Source organism: Oncorhynchus mykiss, chromosome 16 (assembly GCF_057628025.1).
Source record: "Oncorhynchus mykiss isolate SJ-2025 chromosome 16, ASM5762802v1, whole genome shotgun sequence".
NCBI classification, from domain to species: Eukaryota; Metazoa; Chordata; class Actinopteri; order Salmoniformes; family Salmonidae; genus Oncorhynchus; species Oncorhynchus mykiss.
In genome coordinates, this window is record NC_143037.1 from 19,429,686 (window position 1) to 19,456,066 (window position 26,381).

At 43.8% G+C, this 26,381-nt stretch overlaps 1 protein-coding gene across 4 annotated transcripts in view; it reads right to left on the bottom strand.

Moving 5' to 3' along the window:
* Window positions 1–26,381, bottom strand: part of mpp2b (MAGUK p55 scaffold protein 2b) — a 53,633-nt gene that overhangs the window by 14,407 nt on the left and 12,845 nt on the right. For 2 of the 4 annotated variants that reach the window (XM_090202149.1, XM_021565087.3), the window contains exons 1-2: window positions 2,136–2,403; window positions 1,880–1,980 (exon numbers count right to left, since the gene is read on the bottom strand). In XM_090202149.1, the coding sequence (XP_090058275.1) occupies window positions 1,880–1,978 (99 nt within the window). In that variant the 5' untranslated portion in view covers window positions 1,979–1,980; window positions 2,136–2,403. Of the gene's footprint in view, window positions 1–1,879; window positions 1,981–2,135; window positions 2,404–26,381 lie in introns of those variants that run through there. The other 2 variants (XM_021565086.3, XM_021565085.3) reach the window with 1 other exon arrangement.

The following is a 26,381-nucleotide window of genomic DNA, read 5'->3' on the forward strand; positions in this document are numbered from 1 at the left end:
GAGAGGACTGTACTGTATGCACACACTCTTCCAAAATGGTTCTTCGATTGTCCCCATAGGATAATCCTTTTTGGTTCCAGGTAGAACCCCTTTGGTTTCCATGTACAGCCCTCTGTGGAAACGGTTCTACATTGGAACCGAACCAAAAGTGTTCTACCTTGAACCAAAAAAGGATTCTTCAAACAATGCTCCTATGGGGACAGCTGCGGAACCTTTCTAGGTTCTAGATAGAACCCTTTTTTTTCTTCTAATAGTGTAGCATACCAGGTCTGTGTCGTCTCGTTGAAAAGACATAGGCCACCTCAAGACGTGAGTGAGAGCGAGAGCAATTGCGCGCTTGTGATCTGATGCGCTCTTTCAATGCATCCATAGTTCTGATGACCTCAACATAAGGAGCCAAGCAGTAGCTGCCATGTTGATAATTGATCGTGATGCACTGTTGCTTTGTGAATGGATTTTGGCATAGCTGCTCCATACACTCTATTACCATGAAGAATAATTACAATAGACCTGCTTGGAGGTCAATGGCAAGCAACAGTACACTCTGTTCAAAAAGCCTGTTTCAAGTCCTTGAACATAGGACAGTGTTCATACAGCTTGCATCTGTGAATGAATCCTTTAGGAGCTTCCCATATATAGATAGACAAAAGGGGGACACACACACAGATAGACACACACACAGATAGACACACACACAGATAGACACACACACACGCACAGATAATAAATCAGCCTTGAGAGAAGCGGTGGAGAGCAGAGAGAGAGAGAGCGAGAGAGAGATGCAACTGAATGCATTTGATGCAGTGCTCCCCAAAGAGCTCTAATCTCCTTCTCGCTTCCAGAAAACCCTGTCTGTCTGAATGCTCTGAATCGGAGAGAGAGAGAAAGACCACACAGCATTAGTGAGCCTTGCGAGTCTGTTCTTTCTTTGAGAGCATGGCAAAGAACAGAGTATCCCCCAGGATTGTAAAATCTCAGAGCTTCTGACAGTTCCTAGGCCTCAACTGCATTAGAATAGATAGCGCAACAATCACGACTATATTGTCATTTTAATAATTACAATGTTAATGTCAATGTTGATTTGTTCATTTCCTTCTCAAGGTTCTAAACTTAAATTGACGTTTTATTATTTTGTTTATCGATTGTGGACTTTTCATTCTAGTAGCTTTTGGAAAATTCAAGTTTTTTTAAAGGGCGCTGAATTTGGAATCATGCTCCTTTCTTTTCGGGAAAAGGTTTAAAATCGGGGATTAAAAAAGACCGAACTCGGAGCTCAGTGGGGCGCTGCTCTCAATAGCCAGTCTGCTACTTCAAACTCCCTTTATCCCTCCCCTCCTCCTTCCCTCCAATCTCAGTCTCTTCAAAAGCTGAAAAGCTCAAAGTGTAAAACGAAGAACATGCATCCATTATATGTTGGAAAACTAGTCGTCATTAAAAAGAAAAGTCGATACGGCAAGTTTTTGTTTTGGTGTCTCTTCTCTCACAAGAAAGTAGCTTCTTTGTGCTTTTTGGTGAACTTTGTGAACTTTGTGCCTCCTAAGGTTGTGACTTTGTGTCTCAGACAGAAAGTTGATAACGTCCTTGAATCAAAACACCCATGACAATGCAGGTGTCTTTTGTTCTTGGCTAAATGTTTTGCTACTTGTAAAATAGTAATTTTACAGACATTTGAGTCCAGTGCAGACCGTTTTTGACAAGAACAGACTGATAAGTTGACTAAAACAAACGATTCATGAATTGCAATTCCATCTATGTAAAAGCAAAGAATATAGTCATATGAAGACAACTAGAACTCAACAAGAAAGCTATAACCTCACACGGACAAGCCCAACAGATCCATAGAAAAGTAGGTATACTGTAGGTAAAGGTATATTCTCACCACAGGGCTCTCCATGATGCCCTTGAGGAAGATGAGGTCCAGGTCATTGGCCATGGTGGAGCTGGTGCTGTCACTCAAAGTGTCTAGAACCTGCTGCATAGCTGGAGACAGACACAGGAGAGAAGAGGACAGTTAGGACTACAGGTTACTCACCGTTCCACTTTTCCCCCCTGTGCAGTGAAAATCATTTTAACAAAAATGAAAGCTACTATATCGTTTGTATATCTATACTCGCTGGTTGTATACACATACTAACCCTTTGGGAGAGTGCAGTGGTTTTCATTTGATTAGTCACCATTGGTCAGCTCGTAAGGAAAACAAACACATAAAGAGAGAGAGAGTGTGAGAGAATAGAGATGTTCACCGGAAGAATGAGCAAAAGAACCCAGAGAAAAAGTAGTCTAGAGGAAAGCGATACAGAGAGAGATGAAATGCCTCACATCCTTTCCAAAGCAATCTCACCACTGTCAGTGAATTCCCTGTCAATTTTCTTTCTGACAGTGGAGACAGCATCTCACCTCCCCTTCGTCTCTCTCTACCTCTTATCTCTCTGGGGTAGAGTCACAGAGGGGGGGGGGGGGCAACAGGAACTGTACGATCTGAGGAAGTCACATCAACAACCCTTCAAAGCAACTCCACTTGTATAACTAGGAAGGTTGGCACTTTGTCCACTGATTTTATATAACAAAGGGGACACAGAGCAGTTGACTGACTGACGGACTGCCACTAACCGACTGACAGACTGATGGAGACAGTGGCATTTCTTCTCAGAACACTATCCTTCCCTCATCGTGTTGGATAGCTTCTTGTTCATCTCACCGTCTCAACCTATCGCAATGCATCAAACTTGTAAATTGTCAGAGAAGTCCACTAGAGCATGGGTTCTCCAAGTCGTAATGCATATATATATATACTTTTATATTGCCGTGGACTCCCCCTGCAGTACCTCCATGGACTGGGGGTCCAAGGCAGGGTAGCCTAGTGGTTAGAGCGTTGGACTAGTGACATGGAAGGTTGCAAGTTCAAACCCCCCAGCTGACAAGGTACAAATCTGTCGTTCTGCCCCTGAACAGGCAGTTAACCCACTGTTCCTAGGCCATCATTGAAAATAAGAATTTGTTCTTAACTGACTTGCCTAGTAAAATAAAAGGCCATATCCCAAAATTGATATACTGTATGCACTACATTTTTTTTAACTGAATATTACTAACAAAAACAGATGAAACATACATATCTGTGAAATAAGTTTAAAGGGTGTAATACAATAACACAATGTAATTTCATTACATATCATTCATCTACAATGTAGGTTCTTAACCAAGGGCAACATGGGCCTGGGAGGCTCACAGGTATATTGGTTTCCACTGCAGTACTCCAACAATTATAAAATGTTTCAACTCAATAGTTATTGTACTCCCAAATTTGCATTTTTTTTCATCAAACATAAAAGCATTGCAATTTAAACTTTAAAACTACAAAGTTTTCTCTGCCTCAAGGCAAAATATGTAGAATTGCAGGATATTAGCTTTAAAGCTGCAACAACAAAACATCTCTCTGCCCCATGACAAAATGTGCAAAATTACAGGAAATTAGCTTGAAAACCACAACATTTTCTCTCCGATGCCAAGAGACGGGCCTTAGAAATGTTCTTCCCCAGGGCCTGAGACTTGGTTCGTCCTGCCATTCACTACCAAAGGCATATTGAAACTCCTTGTTTGCTATTTCTGGAATGTGATACAAAACAAGGCAGCAGTGCGCTTCAGGACAATGTGGACGCCTCTGTGCGGTCAGGTAGGCTGTTTGGAGTGTTTATCCAACTGGATAAAAATATATATATACAATAATAATAATTATGCCCCCCCCCCCCACTTCTAAAACCAAAGTAGCGCCCCTGACTCGAGTTGTGTTCTGATTATGAGGGGGTCCCTGATAAATTTGCTATCATAAAACGGGTCCCCGACCCAAAAAGGTTTGAGAACCCCTGCACTAGAGTTCCTTTTCCCCATGTCATCACTTGCTAACGAGGCATCATTCCCTAACGAGGGCGTGATATGTAACTCAGAGATGATCTGTGCAATTAGAGTGCAGTTCATCAATTTAATCAGCTCCATTAGGAGGGACTGTACGGCAAATTTGGAGACACAACGACCCTGCATCATTTACTGCCTCCCACTATAATATTGTTTTCTCATAACCATAGATCAAGGGTATGATTACCCTACCCTACCAGAGACCATCAAAAAAACTATAAAACAGATCCAAACCATAAAGTCCAGTTTTCAGCTCATGTTTCACCTGATTTAGTTAACAAAAGTCGCATCTGGTCCAGGTAATTCCAGGTAATTCCAAGTAATTCCAGGTAATTCCAGGTAATTCCAGGTAATTCATGAAATAGCACAAGTGTGGGGGTGGGCCTTCCTCTTCTGTTCTCTATTGCTCCTCTATTGCTCCTCTAGCAAAGGGGGAGGCTGGTGTTTTTTGATCCTAACATGGACGACAATACTGAATATCTAAGGTGGACAACAATATGCATGGTGAACAATAAGATTTGGAGGACAAGATGCGTGATGATGTGTGACGACCATAAAATAACTTTCTTTTGAAACATATCCAAACAGAATTCAAAAAAGAAGAAGAAAGCTGGACACTATGAAGTATGTAAATGATGTTAAGTAGTCAAATAACGAACCCATGTATTGACGTGAAAACAGATTTGTATTCATATGAATGAATCTATCATATTTGTTAAAATAAAAAAATACATTTTTTTTTTATAAAATATTATTTTGAACAAAAAAAGAAAGAGAACATGTGACCCTCTAATAGTGGCTGGGAGAAACTTCTACGAATTCCACTCCATAACACTATAGCTCTGGTGGCACAGACAGGTAAGTAGTTCTGTACTCACATCACCATAGAGACACTTTACAAACACAACAAAGGCTATAAGGAACTCTGAGGTCAGGCATGCATTGCACATCAGACACAGCCTTGACTTGTGTCAAAATAAATGGAAGTCACACACTCTAGTCCACTCCAAATCCTCGAGTATGTCCTATTTTAAGAGAAACACACTACGAATCTATGAGGAATCACGCACTAACAAACACACAAACGCTATGTTACCACAAAAACCTCTGATGGTCGTAATGATACTGTTCATTTTCAAGAGGATACTGACGAATGGTTTGTTTTGCGCTCCCTGTCCTTTTTCACATCTGTCCTATCATTGCAGACCTCTCCCCAATAATAGAGACATTACTGTAGTTATACTGATCCTAGGCAACTTCTGCAGTTTCAACACATCCGCCCCCAGCTGTCAATAGCAAAACATAAAGCTGCAGCCCTGGTCTTGGTTTGGCTTCCACCGGGACAGGAAGGAAGAACGGAAGGAAGGAAGAAATGCCTCCCTAAACAAATAATTAGATGTAGAGTGCAGTGGTAAAACCTTGTTATCCCTCCCCTCCTCCCCTTATCCTCTCTTCTCCTTTTCCTCCTCTTCCCCTGGAGAAGAGGTTGCAGATCAAAATCTGGAGCGGTTGCAGAGAACAGATCAAAATGCCGACCAAGCTTTTTTAGGCCCTGCATAATTCTCTTTAATCACCAACACTCACCACAGTGTGCCACAGGGTTTGTTTACTTCAGTGTACAGGGCCCTTCTTTGCGTCTCTCTCTCTCTCTCTCTCTCTCTCTCTCTCTCTCTCTCTCTCTCTCTCTCTCTGTGGATTTATTGGCATGGGAAACATATGTTTACATTGCCAAAGCAAGTTAAATAGATAATAAACAAAAGTGAAATAAACAATAGAAAATGTACAGTAAACATTACACTCACAGAAGTTCCAAAAGAAGAAAGGCATTCCAAATGTCATATTATGTTAATATACAGTGTTGTAATGATGTGCAAATAGTTAAAGTAATAAAAGGAGAAGAAAATAAACATAAATATGGGTTGAATTTACAATGGTGTTTGGATTTGTTTTCAAATTCTTTGTGGGTCTGTGTAATCTGAGGGAAATATGTGTCTCTAATATGGTTTGGCAGGAGGTTAGGAAGCGCAGCTAGGTTTCCACCTCATTTTGTAGGCAGTGTGCACATAGCATGTCTTCTCTTGAGAGCCAGGGTTGCGTTAGGCTGCCTTTCACTGCCTTTCAGTCTGTACGTAGTCAAAGATTTCCTTAATTTTGGGTCCATCACGGTGGTCAGGTATTCTGCCACTGTGTACTCTCTGTTTCAGGCCAAATAGCATTCTAGTGTACTCTGTTTTTTTAGTAAATGCTTTCCAATGTGTCAAGTAATTAACTTATTGTTTTCTCGTGATTTGGTTGGGTCTAATTGTGTTGCTGTCCTGGGGCTCTGTGGGGTCTGTTTGTGTTTGTGAACAGAGCCCCAGGATCATCTTGCTTAGGGGGCTCTTCTCCAGGTTAATTTCTCTTTAGGTGATGGCTTTGCTATGGAGAGATTTACTGAGATTTACTGTCAGGGCCCAGGTCTGACAGAATCTGTGCAGAAGATCTAAGTGATGCTCCCTGGTTGCAGAGAGAAGCATCAGATCATCAGCAAACAGTAGATATTTAACTTCAGATTCTAGTAGGGTGAGGCCGGGTGCTGGAGACCGTTCTAGTGCCCTCGCCAATTTGTTGATATATATGTTGAAGAGGGTGAGGCATAAGCTGCATCCCTGTCTCACCCCCGGCCCTGTGGAAAGAAATGGATGTGTTTTTTTGCCAATTTTAACCGCACACTTGTTGTTTGTGTACATGGATTTTATAATGTCATATAGTTTTACCCCAACAAAACTTTCCATCAATTTGTATAGCAGGCCCTAATGCCAAATTGAGTCGAAAGCTTTTTTGAAATCAACAAAGCATGAGAAGACTTTGCCTTTGTTTTGGTTTGTTTGTTTGTCAATTAATGTGTGCAGGGTGAATACGTGGTCTGTCGTATGGTAATTTGCTAAAAATACAATTTTACATTTGCTCAGTACATTGTTTTCGCTGAGGAAATGTACAAGTCTGCTGTTAATGATGAAGCAGTTCTCTGTTGACGCATATGCCACAGTAGTTATTGGGGTCAAATTTGTCTCCACTTTTGTGGATTGGGGGGGGATCAGTCCTTGGTTCCAAATATTGGGGAATTTGCCAGAGCTGAGGATGATGTTAAAGAGTTTAGCCGATTGGAATTTGTGGTATCATTTCATTTAAGATACCATCAACCCCACAGGCCTTTTGTGGGTTGGAGGGTTTGTATTTTGTCCTGTAGTTCATTCAATGTAATTGGAGAATCCATCGGAGAATCCAGTAAGTCTCTCTCTCTCTCTCTCTCTCTCTCTCTCTCTCTCTCTCTCTCTCTCCCTCTCTTCCTCCCTCCCCTCGCATTTACTCCTGTTCTTATTCCCATCATTCCGACAATGCTGACATCATGTAGGCATCACAGTAGGCTCTTTACATGGCTTGAATAAGATATAAAGGAGAGCTAAATAACAGAGGATGGGAAATAAGTAGCCTAGCCATGCTTTTGGAATAGGTTTGCCATCTAGGCAGATTACGAGCGAAGTTGTGAAAGCGACAAGAGAATAATGGCCCTATTCAACAGCGGTTGGTTACTGCTGCCATTGTTGTATTATTCAGAAGGATTATCACAAGTCCAACATGGCCTCCTTCTTGTGTCTCAATGCCTTGCTGCTCTGTGTCAGTTGCCAGATTGGGTTGCCTCGCTCACTTTCCCCGACCTACACTACAATAAAAGAGTTGTAGAATTAAGAGTAAGAAGAGTACAGGTCAGAAGTTCACCAACATAGGTAGGTTTAGATGTCAGTATTAGTTCAGGTGATCCCTTTCCCATAGTGTATGTGGAATCTGTGTAATGCATGCTATTGTGTTTCAAATTAAAATACAGTATCATCTTTACGTATTAAATTAGTAGGGGAACGATTACTGTGAAATCCTCCCCTATGAACTGTGTCCAGCTACCATTGCCAGGATTTAATAGTTTCAACCACGCTAAAGAAGTACTCATCTATCTCTATCCCACAATTGATGTACACAGTAAAAACAGTAAAAACGCAAGCATTTGTACAGTAATCAACTGATCAACTATCGTTGAATTACGGTTTGAAGACAGACTCGGCGATATGACATAGACGCAGAAATGAAACAGTATCGTGGGTCAATTTCCGCAACAACTAAGAGCGTTGAAGTGCGAGGCTCAACAACAGGTTTCCAGATAGGACCCTTTTGGGTTCCACGTAGAACCCTTTCCACAGAGGGTACTGAATAGAACCCAAAAGGGTTCTTCCTGGAATCAAAAAGGGTTATCCTGTAGGGACAGCCAAAGAGCCCTTTTTTACAAGAGCAGGGGCACAACTTTCACTGGGGACGGGCTCCCCACATTCTGAAATTGCATTCCACCCCCAATTGTATCATTGGAATGTTATACAAAACAAGGCAACGGTGTGCTTTTGGACTATACAAACGCCTCTGAGTGTTGGGTAGGCTGTTGCACCCCTGTATAAGCGTGTAGAGCAGTCAGCAAGATTACCACATTCCACTGGCTTTATTAACAGCCTAAGATGGCAGAGAGACGAAGGCTTTGGCCACTAGCCCATCACAAAAGATAAAACTACATCAAAGAATGCTCCCTTCTTGTCCATATTCACCCAAAACAGCAGCATGAGGCCACAGGTGACCAGCCATTGATTGCTAAGCTTCAGTTGATGTCATGGGGAAGCCGCTAAGGTACCACAACGAAAACAATACAATCGGTTGTAATACCGGTTGTAATAACCTCTGTTTGCTTTAGGGGAAAAGGTAAATCTTTAAACTAGAAAAAATAATAGGGAGAAGGGACTACCTTGAGTTACACACACACTCATGCATTCTCATGCTATGTGGTTTAGCATTCCCATGCTAACAACAGCTGCAATTAAAGCACCAATGTTGCACATGAAAGTTCTTATTGTTTGTGTTTCAGCACCCTCTGCGGGGATTGTTCTCAACCGGATGCATACGGTTTTCAGGGGAAATGCAAAAGAGAGCCTGTGACGCAACTTACGCTTTTGGACGTTACCAAGGCGACCCTCCATCTTAACTCCTCCTCCACATTTACTGGACTGGTTGAACAGTGCAGAAGATAACCTCCGCAGAAAGTTTTTCCCTCTCGTTAGGACCCGAAAGAAAGAAATTCCGTTTTTACGCCTGCTACGTTAGGTTAGTGCTTCGGGAACACAGTGGGGAACATTAACCTCAGCAATAGAGGAGGCAACCGGTTGCTATGGAGCACTACTACGGTGTGGGTGTTTGTGTTGTGTAGTGAATCCACATAGGGAATACACTGGTCTGAGATCTGTCTGTCATTGTCATGCCATACATACAGTACCAGTCAAAAGGTTGAACATACCTACTCATTCAAGGGTTTTTCTTTATTTTACTATTTTCTACATTGTAGGATAATAGTGAAGACATCAAAGCTATGAAATAACACATATGGAATCATGTAGTAACCAAAAAAGTGTTAAACAAATCAAAATCTATTTTATATTTCAGATTCTTCAAAGTAGCCACCATTTGCCTAATTGACAGCTTTGCACACTGTTGGCATTCTCTCAACCAGCTTCATGAGGTAGTCACTTGGAATGCATTTAAAATGTTAAAAATTACTTTTTGGAATTTCTTTCCTTCTTGAAACCTCTTATGGCTGCGATCCCCGTACAGGGATCAACATCAGGGGAAATTTCAGAGTGACAACTAAAAATACAACGTCGTAACATTAAACATTCTTGAAAATGCAAGTGTCTTACACCCTTCAAAAGATTAGAATCTTGGTAATCAAACTACGTTTTCCGATTTAAAATAGCTATTACAGAGAACAAATACCATGCTTTTGTTTGAGAAGAGCAATTAACAACAAAAACATTTTCCGCCATAACAGTTTTTACACATTCACATCTGAAGGTAAAATTATGACTTACATTCTGATATCTTGCTCTTATTTCTCTTCCTGGGGGTCCCAGTGAACAAATGAAGTCACGTTTTCTTTGATAAAATCCATTTTTATAGCCTAAATCGAAACATTTTGTAACCCGTTTGTGCCGTGAATTCCATCTCTATCAATTTTTTACAGAGCATTCGACGTAATTACACATGGTAAACAATCAGTTATCTAGTCATGGTTGGTTTCAGTGCATTCCTCTGGATGTTTGCAACACAGCCAAACGTCTTTGTTTTTTTTGCGGGGAGTATTGACCGAAGTGAATTGATTTGAAGACAACGAGCAATGACTACCTTGCGCACCAATAATTTTAGCGAAGCTTCGTTGATTGACTGTATTTCTGACCAATGACCACTGATCTTCTTGAAATCTATCTGGGTAGATAGCCAATGAGCTGAGGTAAACGCCAGTATGTAATGGTTTTGGGTTGGAACACCATTCCTTGTTTGTAAATGCACGCGTAACGAACTCCATTCTCGCCTTGACTATCAGAGGAGTTGCTGTGACGCTTGTTACACGCAGCAGTATTTTGGAAAGTTGTATTTTCAATGATTTCATTGAAGACATCATGGCGAATAAATCAGGAAAAGCGAAGTCAAAGTCTAAAGTGAAAGTGAAAAAGTGAAAGTGAGACAGATTTTTTGGTTTGAGGAATCTTTGAGCGTTATGATTCAAACAGGAGCTGAGGAGCTGTTTCTGCAAGGACAGGACGTACTTCTGGACGGGTAAGTGCTAATGCCGTTTTATGAAATATAAATATATATATATATTTTTTTTTTGCAAAAAAAAAAATATATATATATATATATATATTTTGCAATTTGCAATGAAATGTGTGGTTTGTGTGTGTGTGTGTGTGTGTGTGTGTGTGTGTGTGTGTGTGTGTGTGTGTGTGTTGGTTTGTTTGGGTGTGTGTGTGTGTATATATGTATGTATATATATATATATATATATATATATTCCATGTCAGATATATTTTCAATTTTTTATTCAAATAGAATGGAGTAGAACAGCAAACACACACATGGCCACTGCACCTGCTACTCCTCTCCATTTACATATGAAATTGCCATTGGGTGCTGTTCAGGGGAGGGCAGGCCCACAACAATGGCCGGAGTTGAATGGAACAGCACTTCACTTTAGTGACTGTTCCCTCTGCTCTATACAGTACATATCTGTTTAGTTTATGTAATGATAAAAGGCTCATACAATACAAATATTTTTTTAAATGTTTTCTTTCACAGTGATAGCGACTCCGACTGGCAGCCCCCGGTGCCAAGCTGCCCGCTCTACTTCTGCCCTCTCTACTCCTGCCTCCAGTGGTGTTCATATGCCACAGTTCATTACTGAAGGCATGACTGTGCCTCAGGGCCAAAAGGGCACAGCATGGAGGCGTCGTTGTGTTCTGTGTCGCATGACCTGCACCACTTGTTCAGTTTGTCTCTGCTTTATATCAGAAAGAGACTGCTATGGGACATGGCACAGGCAGCAAAATATTGTGTAGAGGACTTCCAAAGGGTGTACTATTTTTTTTAAATATATTTTTTCTAATATTTTTTTTAACTTTTATTTTTTTTGTGTGTGTTAGAATTGCTTTTTGATATGTTGTATATAGTTATTTGCACTGTTGTATATAGTTATAGGTCATTTCACCAATTTGGCCACTTGGGTACATTTGGACAACTTGTGTGGGACACCTGGGTGACTTCATGCTAAATGTCATGTAGCTCACCCATTCCTGAAGTTATCAGTCTGAAACTTTGCACACCTACAGTTGCCCTCTTGTGTTATCCATCAACATTATCTCCAGCATCCTATCTGACTGTGTGGCTATTCTAGTACATGTGAAAGATGATGCTACAACAATAAAAAACAGAAAACGTATGCTCTCTCTTTTCTTCCACCAGATCTACTGTGTTATATTCTCCTAAATTCAATTAACAGTTCCACAAACTTCATGTTTCCATTAAAATGATACCAAGAATATACATATCCTTGCCTCTGGGGCTGAGCTACAGGCAGTTAGATTAGGGTATGTCTTCAGGCGGAAATTGAGAACAAGGGATGCAGCCATAAGAGGTCAATGTGTTTGAGCAAATCAGTTGTGTTGTGACAAGGTAGGGCTGGAATACAGAAGTTAGCCCTTTTTGGTAAAAGACCAAGTCCATATTATGGCAAGAACAGCTCAAATAAGCAAAGAGAAATTACAATTCATCCTTATTATTTTTTTATGATGAAACAGGCTCTCATGAGGACCGTCACAGGAAAGGAAGACCCACAGTTACCTCTACTGCAGAGGATAAGTTTATTAGAGTTACCAGCTTCAGAAATTACAGCCCAAATAAATGCTTCACAGAGTTCAAGTAACAGACACATCTCATTATCAACTGTTCAGAGGAGACTGCGTGAATCAGGCCTTCATGGTCAAATTGCTGCAAAGAAATCACTACTAAAGAACACCACTAAGAAGAAGAGACTTGCTTGGGCCAAGAAACGAGCACTGGACATTAGACCGGTGGAAATCTGTCCTTTGGTCCAAATGTTATATTTTGTTTCCAACCGGCGTGTCTTTGTGAGACACAGAGTAGGTGAACGGATGATCTCTGCATGTGTGGTTCCCTCCGTGAAGCATGGAGGAGGAGGTGTGAGGGTGCTTTGCTGGTGACACTGTCAGTGATTTATTTATAATTCAAGGCACACTTAACCAGCATGGCTACCACAGCATTCTGCAGCGATACACCATCCCCTCTGGTTTGTGCTTAGTGGGACTATCATTTGTTTTTCAACAGGACAATGACCCAACACACCTCCAGGCTGTGTAAGGGCTATTTGACCAAGAAGGAGAGTGATGTGGTGCTGCATCAGATTACCTGTCCTCCACAATCACCAGACCTCAACCCAATTTGAGATGGTTTGAGATGAGTTGGACCGCAGAGTGAAGGAAAAGCAGCCAACAAGTGCTCAGCATATGTGGGAACTGTTGAAAAAACATTCTAGGTGAAGCTGGTATGCCAAGAGTGTACAAAGCTGTCATCAAGGCAAAGGGTGGCTACTTTGAAGAATCTCAAATATTCAATATTATTTTTGGTTACTACATGATTCCAAACGTGTTATTTCTTAGTTTTGATGTCTTCACTATGATTCTATAACGTAGAAAAAAAAGATAAATCCTTGAATGAGTAGGTGTGTCCAAACTTTTGACTGGTACTGTATGTCAGAGGGGTTAGCTAAAGTACATACAGATCTGGGGTCAGGTGATATGGGGATTGGGTCACAGAGGAGCAGACACTGGTTTTAGCAGATAGACAGTCATTTCCAAGTGCGTGCATGCACACACACACACATACAAATACACACGCCTCTATGGAGCGCCTGACAATAACAACAGGATATACTGTGGATATTGGTTTTGTAGAGGTTTGAAGGATGTAGGAAATACAGACTAATGATGTCTAGAGACAAAGCGTTTGAAGACAGCCAAAATGTCGGATTTGAATTTGCTAAAGGACTACTCGGTCATTTACACTGGCATGTCTCGAGGGTCTTAACAGGTAGTGTTTCGGTAAGCTATTTGGGTAGTTTCCCTGAAATCATCGTTCGACATTGCTCCCTCTGAATGAATCTGTCATGTATTGTCATGTTGTGTCTCTGTCCTTTCCTTTCACCCTGTCTCCCTCTGCTGGTCGTATTAGGTTACCTTTTCTCCCCCGCTTTCCCCCAGCTGTTCCTTGTCTCCTCCTGACTACCTCGTCACCCCGTTTCCCACCTGTTCCCTTTTTCCCTCTGATTAGTCCCCTATATCTCTCTCTGTTTTTGTTCCTGTCCTTGTCGGATTCTTGTTTGTTGTGTTTCATGCCTGAGCCAGACTATCGTCATGTTTGCTGTAACCTTGTCCTGTCCTGTCGGAATCTGCCGGTCTATCTGAGCCTACCTATGTTTGGTTATTAAAGAAGCTCTGTTTAAGTTAGTTCGCTTTTGGGTCCTCATTCACTCACCGTAACAGAAGAATCCGACCAAGAATGGACCCAGCGACTTCGGATCCTCTCCACTCAGCCGTCGAGATCCAGGGAGCGATGCTAGGCAGACACGAGCAGGAATTGTCTGCTGCTCGACATGCCGTTGAGACCCTGGCCACCCAAGTCTCCAACCTCACAGAACAGGTTCACCATCTCCGCCTCGATCCACCGGCCACTTCCAGGGCTTTCGAATCTCCGGAGCCCAGAATCAATAACCCGCCGTGTTACTCTGGGGAGCCCACTGAATGCCGCTCGTTCCTCACCCAGTGTGATATTGTGTTTTCTCTCCAGCCCAACACTTACGCCAGGAGCACTGCTCGTGTCGCCTACGTCATATCTCTCCTTACTGGACGGGCTCGTGAGTGGGGCACGGCAATCTGGGAGGCAAGGGCTGAGTGTACTAACCAGTATCAGGACTTTAAGGAGGAGATGATACGGGTTTTTGATCGATCTGTTTTTGGGGAGGAGGCTTCCAGGGCCCTGTCTTCCCTATGTCAAGGCAATCGATCCATAACAGACTACTCTATTGAGTTTCGCACTCTTGCTGCCTCCAGTGGCTGGAACGAGCCGGCTTTGCTCGCTCGTCTTCTGGAGGGTCTCCGCGCAGAGGTAAAGGATGAGATTCTCTCCCGGGAGGTTCCTTCCAGCGTGGATTCCTTGATTGAACTCGCTATTCGCATTGAGCGACGGGTTGATCTTCGTCACCGAGCTCGTGGAAAGGAGCTCGCGTTCTCCGTTGCCCCCCTCTCCGCATCACTACCATCTTCCTCTGCCGGCTCGGGAGCTGAGCCTATGCAGCTGGGAGGTATCCGCATCTCGACTAAGGAGAGGGAACGGAGAATCACCAACCGCCTCTGTCTCTATTGCGGTTCTGCTGGTCATTTTGTCACTTCATGTCCAGTAAAAGCCAGAGCTCATCAGTAAGCGGAGGGCTACTGGTGAGCGCTACTACTCCTGTCTCTCCTTCAAGATCCTGCACTACCTTGTCGGTCCATCTACGCTGGACCGGTTCGTCAGCTTCCTGCAGTGCCTTAATAGACTCTGGGGCGGAGGGCTGTTTTATGGACGAGACCTGGGCTCGGGAACATGACATTCCTCTCAGACAGTTAAGGGAGTCCACGGCCTTGTTCGCCCTGGATGGTAGTCCTCTCCCCAGGATTCAGCGTGAGACGCTACCTTTAACCCTCACTGTTTCTGGTAATCATAGCGAAACCATTTCTTTTTTGATTTTTCGTTCACCTTTTACACCTGTTGTTTTGGGCCATCCCTGGCTAGTTTGTCATAATCCTTCCATTAATTGGTCTAGTAATTCTATCCTCTCCTGGAACGTCTCTTGTCATGTGAAATGTTTAATGTCTGCTATCCCTCCTGTTTCCTCTGTCTCTTCTTCACAGGAGGAGCCTGGTGATTTGACAGGGGTGCCGGAGGAATATCACGATCTGCGCACGGTGTTCAGTCGGTCCAGGGCCACCTCTCTTCCTCCACACCGGTCGTATGATTGTAGTATTGATCTCCTTCCGGGAACCACTCCCCCCCGGGGTAGACTATACTCTCTGTCGGCTCCCGAACGTAAGGCTCTCGAGGATTATTTGTCTGTAGCTCTTGACGCCGGTACCATAGTCCCCTCCTCCTCTCCCGCCGGAGCGGGGTTTTTTTTTGTCAAGAAGAAGGACGGGTCTCTGCGCCCCTGCATAGATTATCGAGGGCTGAATGACATAACAGTTAAGAATCGTTATCCGCTTCCTCTTATGTCTTCAGCCTTCGAGATCCTGCAGGGAGCCAGGTTTTTCACTAAGTTGGACCTTCGTAACGCTTACCATCTCGTGCGCATCAGGGAGGGGGACGAGTGGAAGACGGCGTTTAACACTCCGTTAGGGCACTTTGAATACCGGGTTCTTCCTTTCGGCCTCGCTAACGCTCCAGCTGTCTTTCAGGCATTAGTCAATGATGTCCTGAGAGACATGCTGAACATCTTTGTTTTCGTTTACCTTGACGATATCCTGATTTTTTCACCGTCACTCCAGATTCATCTTCAGCACGTTCGACGTGTCCTCCAGCGCCTTTTAGAGAATTGTCTTTTTGTGAAGGCTGAGAAGTGCACTTTTCATGCCTCCTCCGTCACATTTCTCGGTTCTGTTATTTCCGCTGAAGGCATTAAGATGGATCCCGCTAAGGTCCAAGCTGTCATTGATTGGCCCGCCCCTAAGTCACGCGTCGAGCTGCAGCGCTTTCTCGGCTTCGCGAACTTCTATCGTCGTTTCATCCGTAATTTCGGTCAGGTGGCAGCTCCTCTCACAGCCCTTACTTCTGTCAAGACGTGCTTTAAGTGGTCCGTTTCCGCCCAGGGAGCTTTTGATCTCCTCAAGAATCGTTTTACATCCGCTCCTATCCTTGTTACACCTGACGTCTCTAGACAGTTCGTTGTCGAGGTTGACGCGTCAGAGGTGGGCGTGGGAGCCATTCTTTCTCAGCGCTCCCTCTCTGACGACAAGGTCCACCCATGCGCGTATTTTTCTCATCGCCTGTCCCCGTCGGAACGTAACTATGATGTGGGAAACCGCGAACTGCTCGCCATCCGGTTAGCCCTAGGCGAATGGCGACAGTGGTTGGAGGGGGCGACCGTTCCTTTTGTCGTTTGGACTGACCATAGGAACCTTGAGTACATCCGTTCTGCCAAACGACTTAATGCGCGTCAGGCGCGTTGGGCGCTGTTTTTCGCTCGTTTCGAGTTCGTGATTTCTTATCGTCCGGGCTCTAAGAACACCAAGCCTGATGCTTTATCTCGTCTCTTCAGTTCTTCAGTAGCCTCCACTGACCCCGAGGGGATTCTCCCTGAGGGGCGTGTTGTCGGGTTGACTGTCTGGGGAATTGAGAGGCAGGTAAAGCAAGCGCTCACTCACACTCCGTCGCCGCGCGCTTGTCCTAGGAACCTTCTTTTCGTTCCCGTTCCTACTCGTCTGGCCGTTCTTCAGTGGGCTCACTCTGCCAAGTTAGCCGGCCACCCTGGCGTTCGGGGTACGCTTGCTTCCATTCGCCAGCGTTTTTGGTGGCCCACCCGGGAGCATGACACGCGTCGTTTCGTGGCTGCTTGTTCGGTCTGCGCGCAGACTAAGTCCGGTAACTCCCCTCCTGCCGGCCGTCTCAGGCCGCTGCCCATTCCCTCTCGACCGTGGTCTCACATCGCCTTAGATTTTGTCACCGGACTGCCTTCGTCAGCGGGGAAGACTGTTATTCTTACGGTTGTCGATAGGTTCTCTAAGGCGACTCATTTCATTCCCCTTGCTAAGCTTCCTTCTGCTAAAGAGACGGCACAAATCATCATCGAGAATGTTTTCAGAATTCATGGCCTTCCGTCAGACGTCGTTTCGGACAGAGGTCTGCAATTCACGTCTCAATTTTGGAGGGAGTTTTGCCGTTTGATTGGGGCTTCCGTCAGTCTCTCTTCCGGCTTTCACCCCCAGTCTAACGGTCAAGCAGAACGGGCCAATCAGACTATTGGTCGCATCTTACGCAGTCTTTCTTTTCGCAACCCTGCGTCTTGGTCAGAACAGCTCCCCTGGGCAGAATACGCCCACAACTCGCTTCCTTCGTCTGCGACCGGGCTATCTCCTTTTCAGAGTAGCCTCGGGTACCAGCCTCCGCTGTTCTCATCTCAGTTCGCCGAGTCCAGCGTCCCCTCCGCTCAGGCTTTTGTCCAACGTTGCGAGCGCACCTGGAAGAGGGTCAGGTCTGCACTTTGCCGTTATAGGACGCAGACTGTGAGGGCTGCTAATAAGCGTAGAACTAAGAGTCCTAGATATTGTCGCGGTCAGAGAGTTTGGCTCTCCACTCAGAACCTTCCCCTTAAGACGGCTTCTCGCAAGTTGACCCCGCGGTTCATTGGTCCGTTCCGTATTTCTCGGGTCATTAATCCTGTCGCAGTTCGACTTCTTCTTCCGCGATACCTTCGTCGCGTCCACCCGGTCTTCCATGTCTCCTGTATTAAGCCCGTTCTTCGCGCCCCCGCTCGTCTCCCCCCCCCCCCCCCCCCCATCCTTGTCGAGGGCGCACCCATCTACAGGGTCCGCAGGATTTTGGACATGCGTCCTCGGGGCCGTGGTCACCAGTACCTCGTTGATTGGGAGGGGTACGGTCCTGAGGAGAGGAGTTGGGTTCCCTCTCGGGACGTGCTGGACCGTGCGCTGATCGAGGATTTCCTCCGTTGCCGCCAGGTTTCCTCCTCGAGTGCGCCAGGAGGCGCTCGGTGAGTGGGGGGGTACTGTCATGTATTGTCATGTTGTGTCTCTGTCCTTTCCTTTCACCCTGTCTCCCTCTGCTGGTCGTATTAGGTTACCTTTTCTCCCCCGCTTTCCCCCAGCTGTTCCTTGTCTCCTCCTGACTACCTCGTCACCCCGTTTCCCACCTGTTCCCTTTTTCCCTCTGATTAGTCCCCTATATCTCTCTCTGTTTTTGTTCCTGTCCTTGTCGGATTCTTGTTTGTTGTGTTTCATGCCTGAGCCAGACTATCGTCATGTTTGCTGTAACCTTGTCCTGTCCTGTCGGAATCTGCCGGTCTATCTGAGCCTACCTATGTTTGGTTATTAAAGAAGCTCTGTTTAAGTTAGTTCGCTTTTGGGTCCTCATTCACTCACCGTAACAGAATCAATGAGGTGTTTGATATGACTAAGTAATTGCTGTTCAATTTTTTGAAGTGAGTGCACTGCTGTGGGAGCGATTTATAAATCAAATATGTTCCACACTGACGATGACCGACAAAATCGCCTAGATCACCTATCGGGAGTAAGCCTTTTAAAACTTTACATTTGACAGATATGAAACTGTACTATGATAATATCCCCTGCTTCCTTACAGTTGTGTAATTAAACTAAGGCCTCGGGTAAAGATGAGTGTCGGTGGACAATATTCAGTAGACGTCTTGGAGTGGAGCTTATTCCTGAGTGGTCTGTCACTGTTCAACAACTTATGATGGAACACGCACTTTTAATCAATAGCTTGTCCTCCCTGCTGAAAACAACAGCATAGACCAGCATAGTTCCAGTTTAGATGGTTTAGGTCAGCGGTGTCACACTCAATTTCCCCACGGGCCGAATTCACAATTCACCGAGGGCTGGAGGGCAACATTTAAAATGTATTAGAGTTCCTTGCCGTAAAACACTGCTCAAAATTGTCCTCTAACTATCACTTTTTCCATTTTTGATGGTCCCTGACTGTCTAGCTCTCGTTTCCATGACTGTTAGCAAGCTGGACAGAGTGACCAGACTAAATGTAGGTTCATTATCATTTCTACACAGTTTCGATTTGGTTTGAGTCATTTCTATGTTAATTGAGATCTAGGCTACATCAAAAAGAATCCAAAATGCCATCCAACACAAGGTATTGTATAATAAATTGAGCCAACCTAGAGTGTGAAAGAGTTCTAGCATGTAGATCTCAGAGTTGAAGTCAACATTCACACAGTGACACAGTAAGTTTACTGCTAAGACAATTGATTTGGACTGATGTTTGTGTAAAGAATGCGTGCATGCAGTGTGTGTGTGTGTGTGTGTGTGTGTATCTGCGTACATTTGTGTGTTCATGTGAGGATGCATGTGCCTGTGTCTAATGCGCCTGTGTCTAATGTACAATATATATGTGTAACACCTCCTGACAGTCAGATATTCCCAACCCCCCCCCCCCCCCCCCCCCCCCCTTCCCTGTTGAGAACACAACAAACCCTCTGAAGGGCCTGCAGTATACCAGCCACTGAAATCACAACAACATCTCCATGGTGATGGTCATTGTGCCCTGTCTGCGTGCCTCAGAAGGGCTCAGACCTCATTACCAAGCTGAAGGTCATCAGTCCAGACAACAACCAGTGATATTTAGTGACATTTCACTCTTGCACCTCCCATTATATTGAATGGTAGTATGTCCAGAAAAAGATGACAGGGTTGAACAACAGCTCTATTATATGATGGCTGTCAGGAAGGTAACAGGCAAATGTGTAGCGTAGACACACTTTGTTTTTATAATGACAATTATAATCTATAATTGCGCAATAAGGCCCGAGGAATGTGCGGTATATGGCCAATATACCACGGCTAACGGCTGTTCTTATGACGCAACGCAGAGTGCCTGGACACAGCCCTTAGCAGTGGTATACTGGGCATATACCACCAACCACTGCGATTATAAACCAGTTACCAACATAATTAGAGAAGTAAAAATAAATGTTTTTTCATACCTGTGGTACACGGTCTGATATACCACAGCTGTCAGCCAATCAGCATTCAGTTTATAATAACATTTCAATAGCAACATGACACCATTGTGTCACCAAACCATCCATCTTTGGGTCTTTGAAAATGGCTATATAAAACCCAGGTTTTATTGTTAGGATAACCAAACCACATAATCAAATCCGGATCACTCAGAAATAATACACTCAACAGTGCTGTCTATGGCCCCACACTTTTATTACTGACAGCCTCATCATACATGAAAACTCCCCTTACTCATCATCAATGGTGTTGATGATTTGTGAGTCCTAAATGGCACCCTATTTCCTTTATGGTACACAACTTTTGACCAGAGTCCTATGGTTAGTAGTGCACTACATAGGGAATAGGTTGCCATTTGGGACATGTGATTGAGTATTCATCTAACAGGTCCTGGTCCAGAGAGGGCAGAGAGAGACGGATGTTATTTGAAGGTTGTGTCTCTGTCGGTGACACTCCCGAATGTGACCGCTCTGTGAAGCGCACTGTTGCATATGAATAACAGCGAATGCAAAACGCACCAGGTAGGTGGGAGCTCCTCAACGAATAACTAATGTGAAAGTACTGACAGACTGTCTTGCCTGTCACGTCAACTACTATTAGGAGATACAGTTGAAGTCGGAAGTTGACATACACCTTAGCCAAATACATTTAAAATCAGTTTTCACAATTCATGACATTTAATCCTAGTAAAAAATTCCCTGTCTTAGGTCAGTTAGGATCACCACTTTATTTTAAGAATGTGAAATGTCAGAATAATAGTAGAGAGAATTATTTATTTAAACTTTTATTTATTTCATCACATTCCCAGTGGCTCAGAAGTTTACATACACTCAATTAGTATTTGGTAGCATTGCCTTTAAATTGTTTAACTTGGTTCAAACGTTTTGTGTAGCCTTCCACAAGCTTCCCACAATAAGTTGGGTGAATTTTGGTCTATTCCTCCTGACAGAGCTGGTGTAAACTGAGTCAGGTTTGTAGGCCTCCTTGCTCGCACACACTATTTCAGTTCTGCCCACAAATTCTCTATAGGATTGAGGTCAGGGCTTTGTGATAGCCACTCCAATACCTTGCCCTTTTAATCCTTAAGCCATTTTGCCACAACTGTGGAAGTATGCTTTGGGTCATTGTCCATTTGGAAGACCCATTTGCGACCAACTTTAACTTCCTGACTGATGTCTTGAGATGTTGCTTTAATATATCCACATCATTTTCTATCCTCATGATGCCATCTATTTTGTGAAGTACACCAGTCCCTCCTGCAGCAAAGCACCCCCACAACATGATGCTGCCACCCCGTGATTCACGGATGGGATGGTGTTCTTTGGCTTGCAAGCTCCTCCTTTTTCATCCAAACATAACGATGGGCATTATGGCCAAAAAGTTATTTTTTTTGTTTCATCAGACTAGAGGACATTTCTCCAAAAATAACAATATTTGTCCCCATGTGGAGTTGCAAACCGTAGTCTGGATTTTGTTATGGTGGTTTTGGAGCAGTGGCTTCTTCCTTGCTGAGCAGTCTTTCAGGTTATGTCGATATAGGACTCATTTTACTGTGGATATAGATACTTTTGTACCTGTTACCTGCATCTTCACAAGGTCCTTTGCTGTTGTTCTGGGATTGATTTGCACTTTTCGCACTAAAGTACGTTCATCTCTAGGAGACCGAATGTGTCCCCTTCCTGAGCGGTATGACGGCTGCGTAGTCCCATGGTGTTTATACTTGCCTACTATTGTTTGTACAGATGAACGTGGTACCTTCAGGCGTTTGGAAATTGCTCCCAAGGATGAACCAGACATGTGGAGGTCTACAATTTTCTTTCTGAGGTCTTGGCTGATTTCTTTTGATTTTCCCATTATGTCAAGCAAAGAGGCACCGAGTTTGAAGGTAGGTGTCACGTTCGTCATAAGGATCGGACCAAGGCGCAGCGTGGTATGCGTACATTCTCTTTTTAATGAATGAACAAAAACAACAAACAACCAAATGACCCGTGACGCTATACAAACTAGTGCTGACAGGCAACTAAACATAGACAAGATCCCACAACTAACAATGGGGAAAATGGCTACCTAAATATGATCCCCAATCAGAGACAATGATAAACAGCTGTCTCGGATTGGGAACCATATCAGGCCAACATAGACATACAAAAACCCTAGATGACAAAAACCCTAGACATACAACAACTAGAGTACCCACCCTAGTCACACCCTGACCTAACCAAAATATATAGAAAAACAGAGAATCTAAGGTTAGGGCGTGACAGTAGGCCTTGAAATACATCTACAGGTACACCTCCAATTGACTCAAATTATGTCAATTAGCCTACCAGAAGCTTCTAAAGCCATTACATAATTTTCTGGAATTTTCCAAGCTGTTTAAAGGCACAGTCAATATAGTGTATGTAAACTTCTGACCCACTGGAATTGTGATACAGTGAATTATAAGTGAAATAATCTGTCTGTAAACAATTGTTGGAAAAATGACTCGTGTCATGCACAAAGTAGATGTCCTAACCGACTTGCCAAAACTATAGTTTGTTAACAAGACAGTTGTGGAGTGGTTGAAAAACTAGTTTAATGACTCCAACCTAAGTGTATGTAAACGTCCGACTTCTACATCTCGACCTCACTGTGTTGTACAGCAGTACGTACCTCAAGCGTTATCTTATTCACTCCCCCATCACCTCTCTCTCTTGCTGTTTATTTAATGTATAGTACAATTACTTATGATCGTCAACGCAACATTTTGTCTAACAAAGGCATATATTTCCAGTACGTCCTGTGAAAGCTTCAACGCATTCAGTTGTGCGACTGACCAGGTATCCAATTTCCTTTACGTTCCATTTCAACCACTATCCATTTGTACAGTGACACATTCCCTTGCAGTATAGTATGCAATAAATGCAACATGAATTAATACCATCAATTATGGATAGAATCTATAAGAGCACGTCCCCCACACACTGAGAGCACATACGGTATTATCAATGTACTATCATTCAGTTTTGTTCTATGGGAGGCTGTCACTATCTATCTCCTGATTATTGTGACGCACGGCCATTTACTGTTACGGGCAGCTATATTTGTCATGAAGAGTATAATGGTTATTATCATAGAAATAGAATGAAATAGATTGGTTCTATTTCTATGGCTATATGAGGGCTCTGCGTAAAGTAGTACATGTTTTCTCTCTATGCACTCTATTTCCTTCAGCCATAAGGGACATTGAATCTATACATACAATAGTTTAGCTAGTATGTAATAATTCCACTTGATCAATGGTCAAAGTAAAGGACAGGAACACCATACAAAATGATAAGTAGTCCCATATGCTTGAGATGCCGCTGTTAGTTATTTCTGACATTGGGTGAATACAGTTTCACACCTTAGCAATGAGTCTCGCACATCCACACCCTATTGCCTTTGGTACTCATTTGTCTCGCTTGTATCTCCCAGATAGCTCATAATTCTCACAACCACACTACACTTCTATTTCTACACCAAAACATACAGGGTAAGTGGAACCCATCCAAACATAGATGAACCATAGAATCCAAACCCGCATCCCTTCACCATAGATGAACCATATAATTCAAACCCGCATCCCTTCCATAGATAAACCATAGAATCCAAACCCGCATCCCTTCACCATAGATGAACCATAGAATCGAAACCATCATCCTTTCTATGACCCCTATCAACAGAGTGCAAACCCTCATCCTTTCACCATAGATAAACCATTAAAACCCTAATCCTTTCACCATAGATAAACCATTAAAACCCTAATCCTTTCACCATAGACAAACCATTAAAACCATAATCCTTTCACCATAGATAAACCATTAAAACCCTAATCCTTTCACCATAGATGAACCATTAAAACCCTAATCCTTTCACCATAGATAAACCATTAAAACCCTAATCCTTTCACCATAGACAAACCATTAAAACCCTAATCCTTTCACCATAGATAAACCATTAAAACCCTAATCCTTTCACCATAGATAAACCATTAAAACCCTAATCCTTTCACCATAGATAAACCATTAAAACCCTAATCCTTTCACCATAGATAAACCATTAAAACCCTAATACTTTCACCATAGATAAACCATTAAAACCCTCATCCTTTCTATGACCCCCATCAGCATCACCCCATCCGCCTGTCCTTACCTTTCCCACTGAGCTCCAGGCACTCCAGGGACAGGACAGAGTTCTCCAGGGAGAACCTTCAAAACAGGCTGCCAGCCGTGTGGTACACACACACCTCCACGACACACACACACACACACACACACACACACACACACACACACACACACACACACACACACACACACACACACACACACACACACACCTAGCGACGACTTACACACTCACACCTGAGACAGCCTGAGAGAAGCTCCTCTCCTCTCCTGCCCTCCTTCAGAGCGCCTCTCTCTCCTCTTCCTCCTCTTCCTCCTCCCCCTCTCAATACCTGCAGCTCCTGAGAGCTGCCAAGGATGACTGAGCCTCTCCCCCTGAATGGAAGCCTCTCAGAGCAGAGAAGAAGGGGGAGAGAGAAATAAAGGGGGAAAGAGGAGGGATAGAGTGATGCATCTCACGTAGGAGGTGCGATGCTTGGAAAGGAAGGGGGAGTCAAGGCACAATGATCTTCTACTAGCCACTACCGTGTGTGTGTGTGTGTGTGTGTGTGTGTGTGTGTGTGTGTGTGTGTGTGTGTGTGTGTGTGTGTGTGTGTGTGTTGGAAGGGAGGGAGGGAGGGAGGGAGGGAGGGAGGGAGGGAGGGATGGCTCGGGGGCTTAGGGAGGAATCTTCTGATTGGTGCTTATATCAAGAACGTCCTTCCTGTTTAGTGACATCATCATGGTTCACCACACATTGGCTGTGTCCTGATTCTCCACCCTACACTTGGACTCTTTCTCGTATGAATTGAACACTGATGAAAACTCCTTCCAACCAATCCTATACCTTTAAATTCATTACAGGAGTGTGCAAGTGCACGCTTCTGGGAAAGGGTGGAGAATCGAGATGTTGCCAAAATCCAAGTAATAAGAGAGACTAGGAAAGCTATGAAACTCAATAAAGTATTCCTCTGTATTGTATTATGGCTGTAGCTAGCTATTAGCATTATGCTCACGAAGCAGTGCACATAAAAACATTACGGCTTCATTGACCGAGTGCATGAACTACCTCCTCGCTTCAAATCAAAATGTAATTGTAACCGGCTGCATATCAGCGCCAAACAATAGCCATACTATAAAATGCTAACTTTTTTGATAACTGGGAGAAAAGAAATTGTTCCGAGGCACAATTTATTCTTGGTTACAGAAAACGTCCATCAGGGAGATCTCCCCCTTGGCTAGTTTACAATCAGAGATTGACATGCGGGCCATTTCTAAATACAGATTTAATGCACATTCAATATCTCAGGGGTGTTGAACCGCCATAAATCTAAATTCCCCTCCTCACCTCGCCTGCTCAAACTCATGAGCTACATATACTTTACATCAGATGCCATACAACTTTCGGTAATACATTGAGTCAGCCAGCCATTGGTGAAAACACTTCAAACGAGAGAAATTCCCCTCTCTTCCATCTCCCAATGGTGAGATAAACAAATTGTCTCTGTCTTTGTCATTGTGTATATGTCTGTCCTGTGTCCCTGTCCTTGTCAATGTCCGTCTCCCACTCCCTCTCTCTGTCCAATACCAAACACAGAAATCAGCCCACAATCAGGGAATTGAAAGGATTTATTTGAAGAGAAATCAGCCCACCCAATCTCAAAATTCCCAAACCCCCATCTCACCCCAACACTAATACCCACTAGAGAAGCCTCATTGGGGGGAGGCACACACCAAGGTCAGTGAGGGTAGTGAGTTCTAATAACAAACAGATCCTTCCAGACAGCCAGACTGACAAGTCTGAGTTTGAGTCCGAATTCACTGCTTCATTAGGCACATCATTAAGTCACATTAGAGGAGTGGAGATAACTTGCAGGGCCCCACGTGATAAACTGTCCCTACCTGCTCCATCTCTCTCCCTATCTCTCTCTCTCCCTCTCTCTCTCTCTCCATCTCTCTCCCTATCTCCCTCTGTCTCTCTCACTCGCCCTCTCTCTCACACACACACATACACACACACACATACACACACACATACACACACACACACACACATACAGATAGAGTGGAAGTCGGAAGTCGGAAGTCATTAAAACTCATTTTTCAACCACTC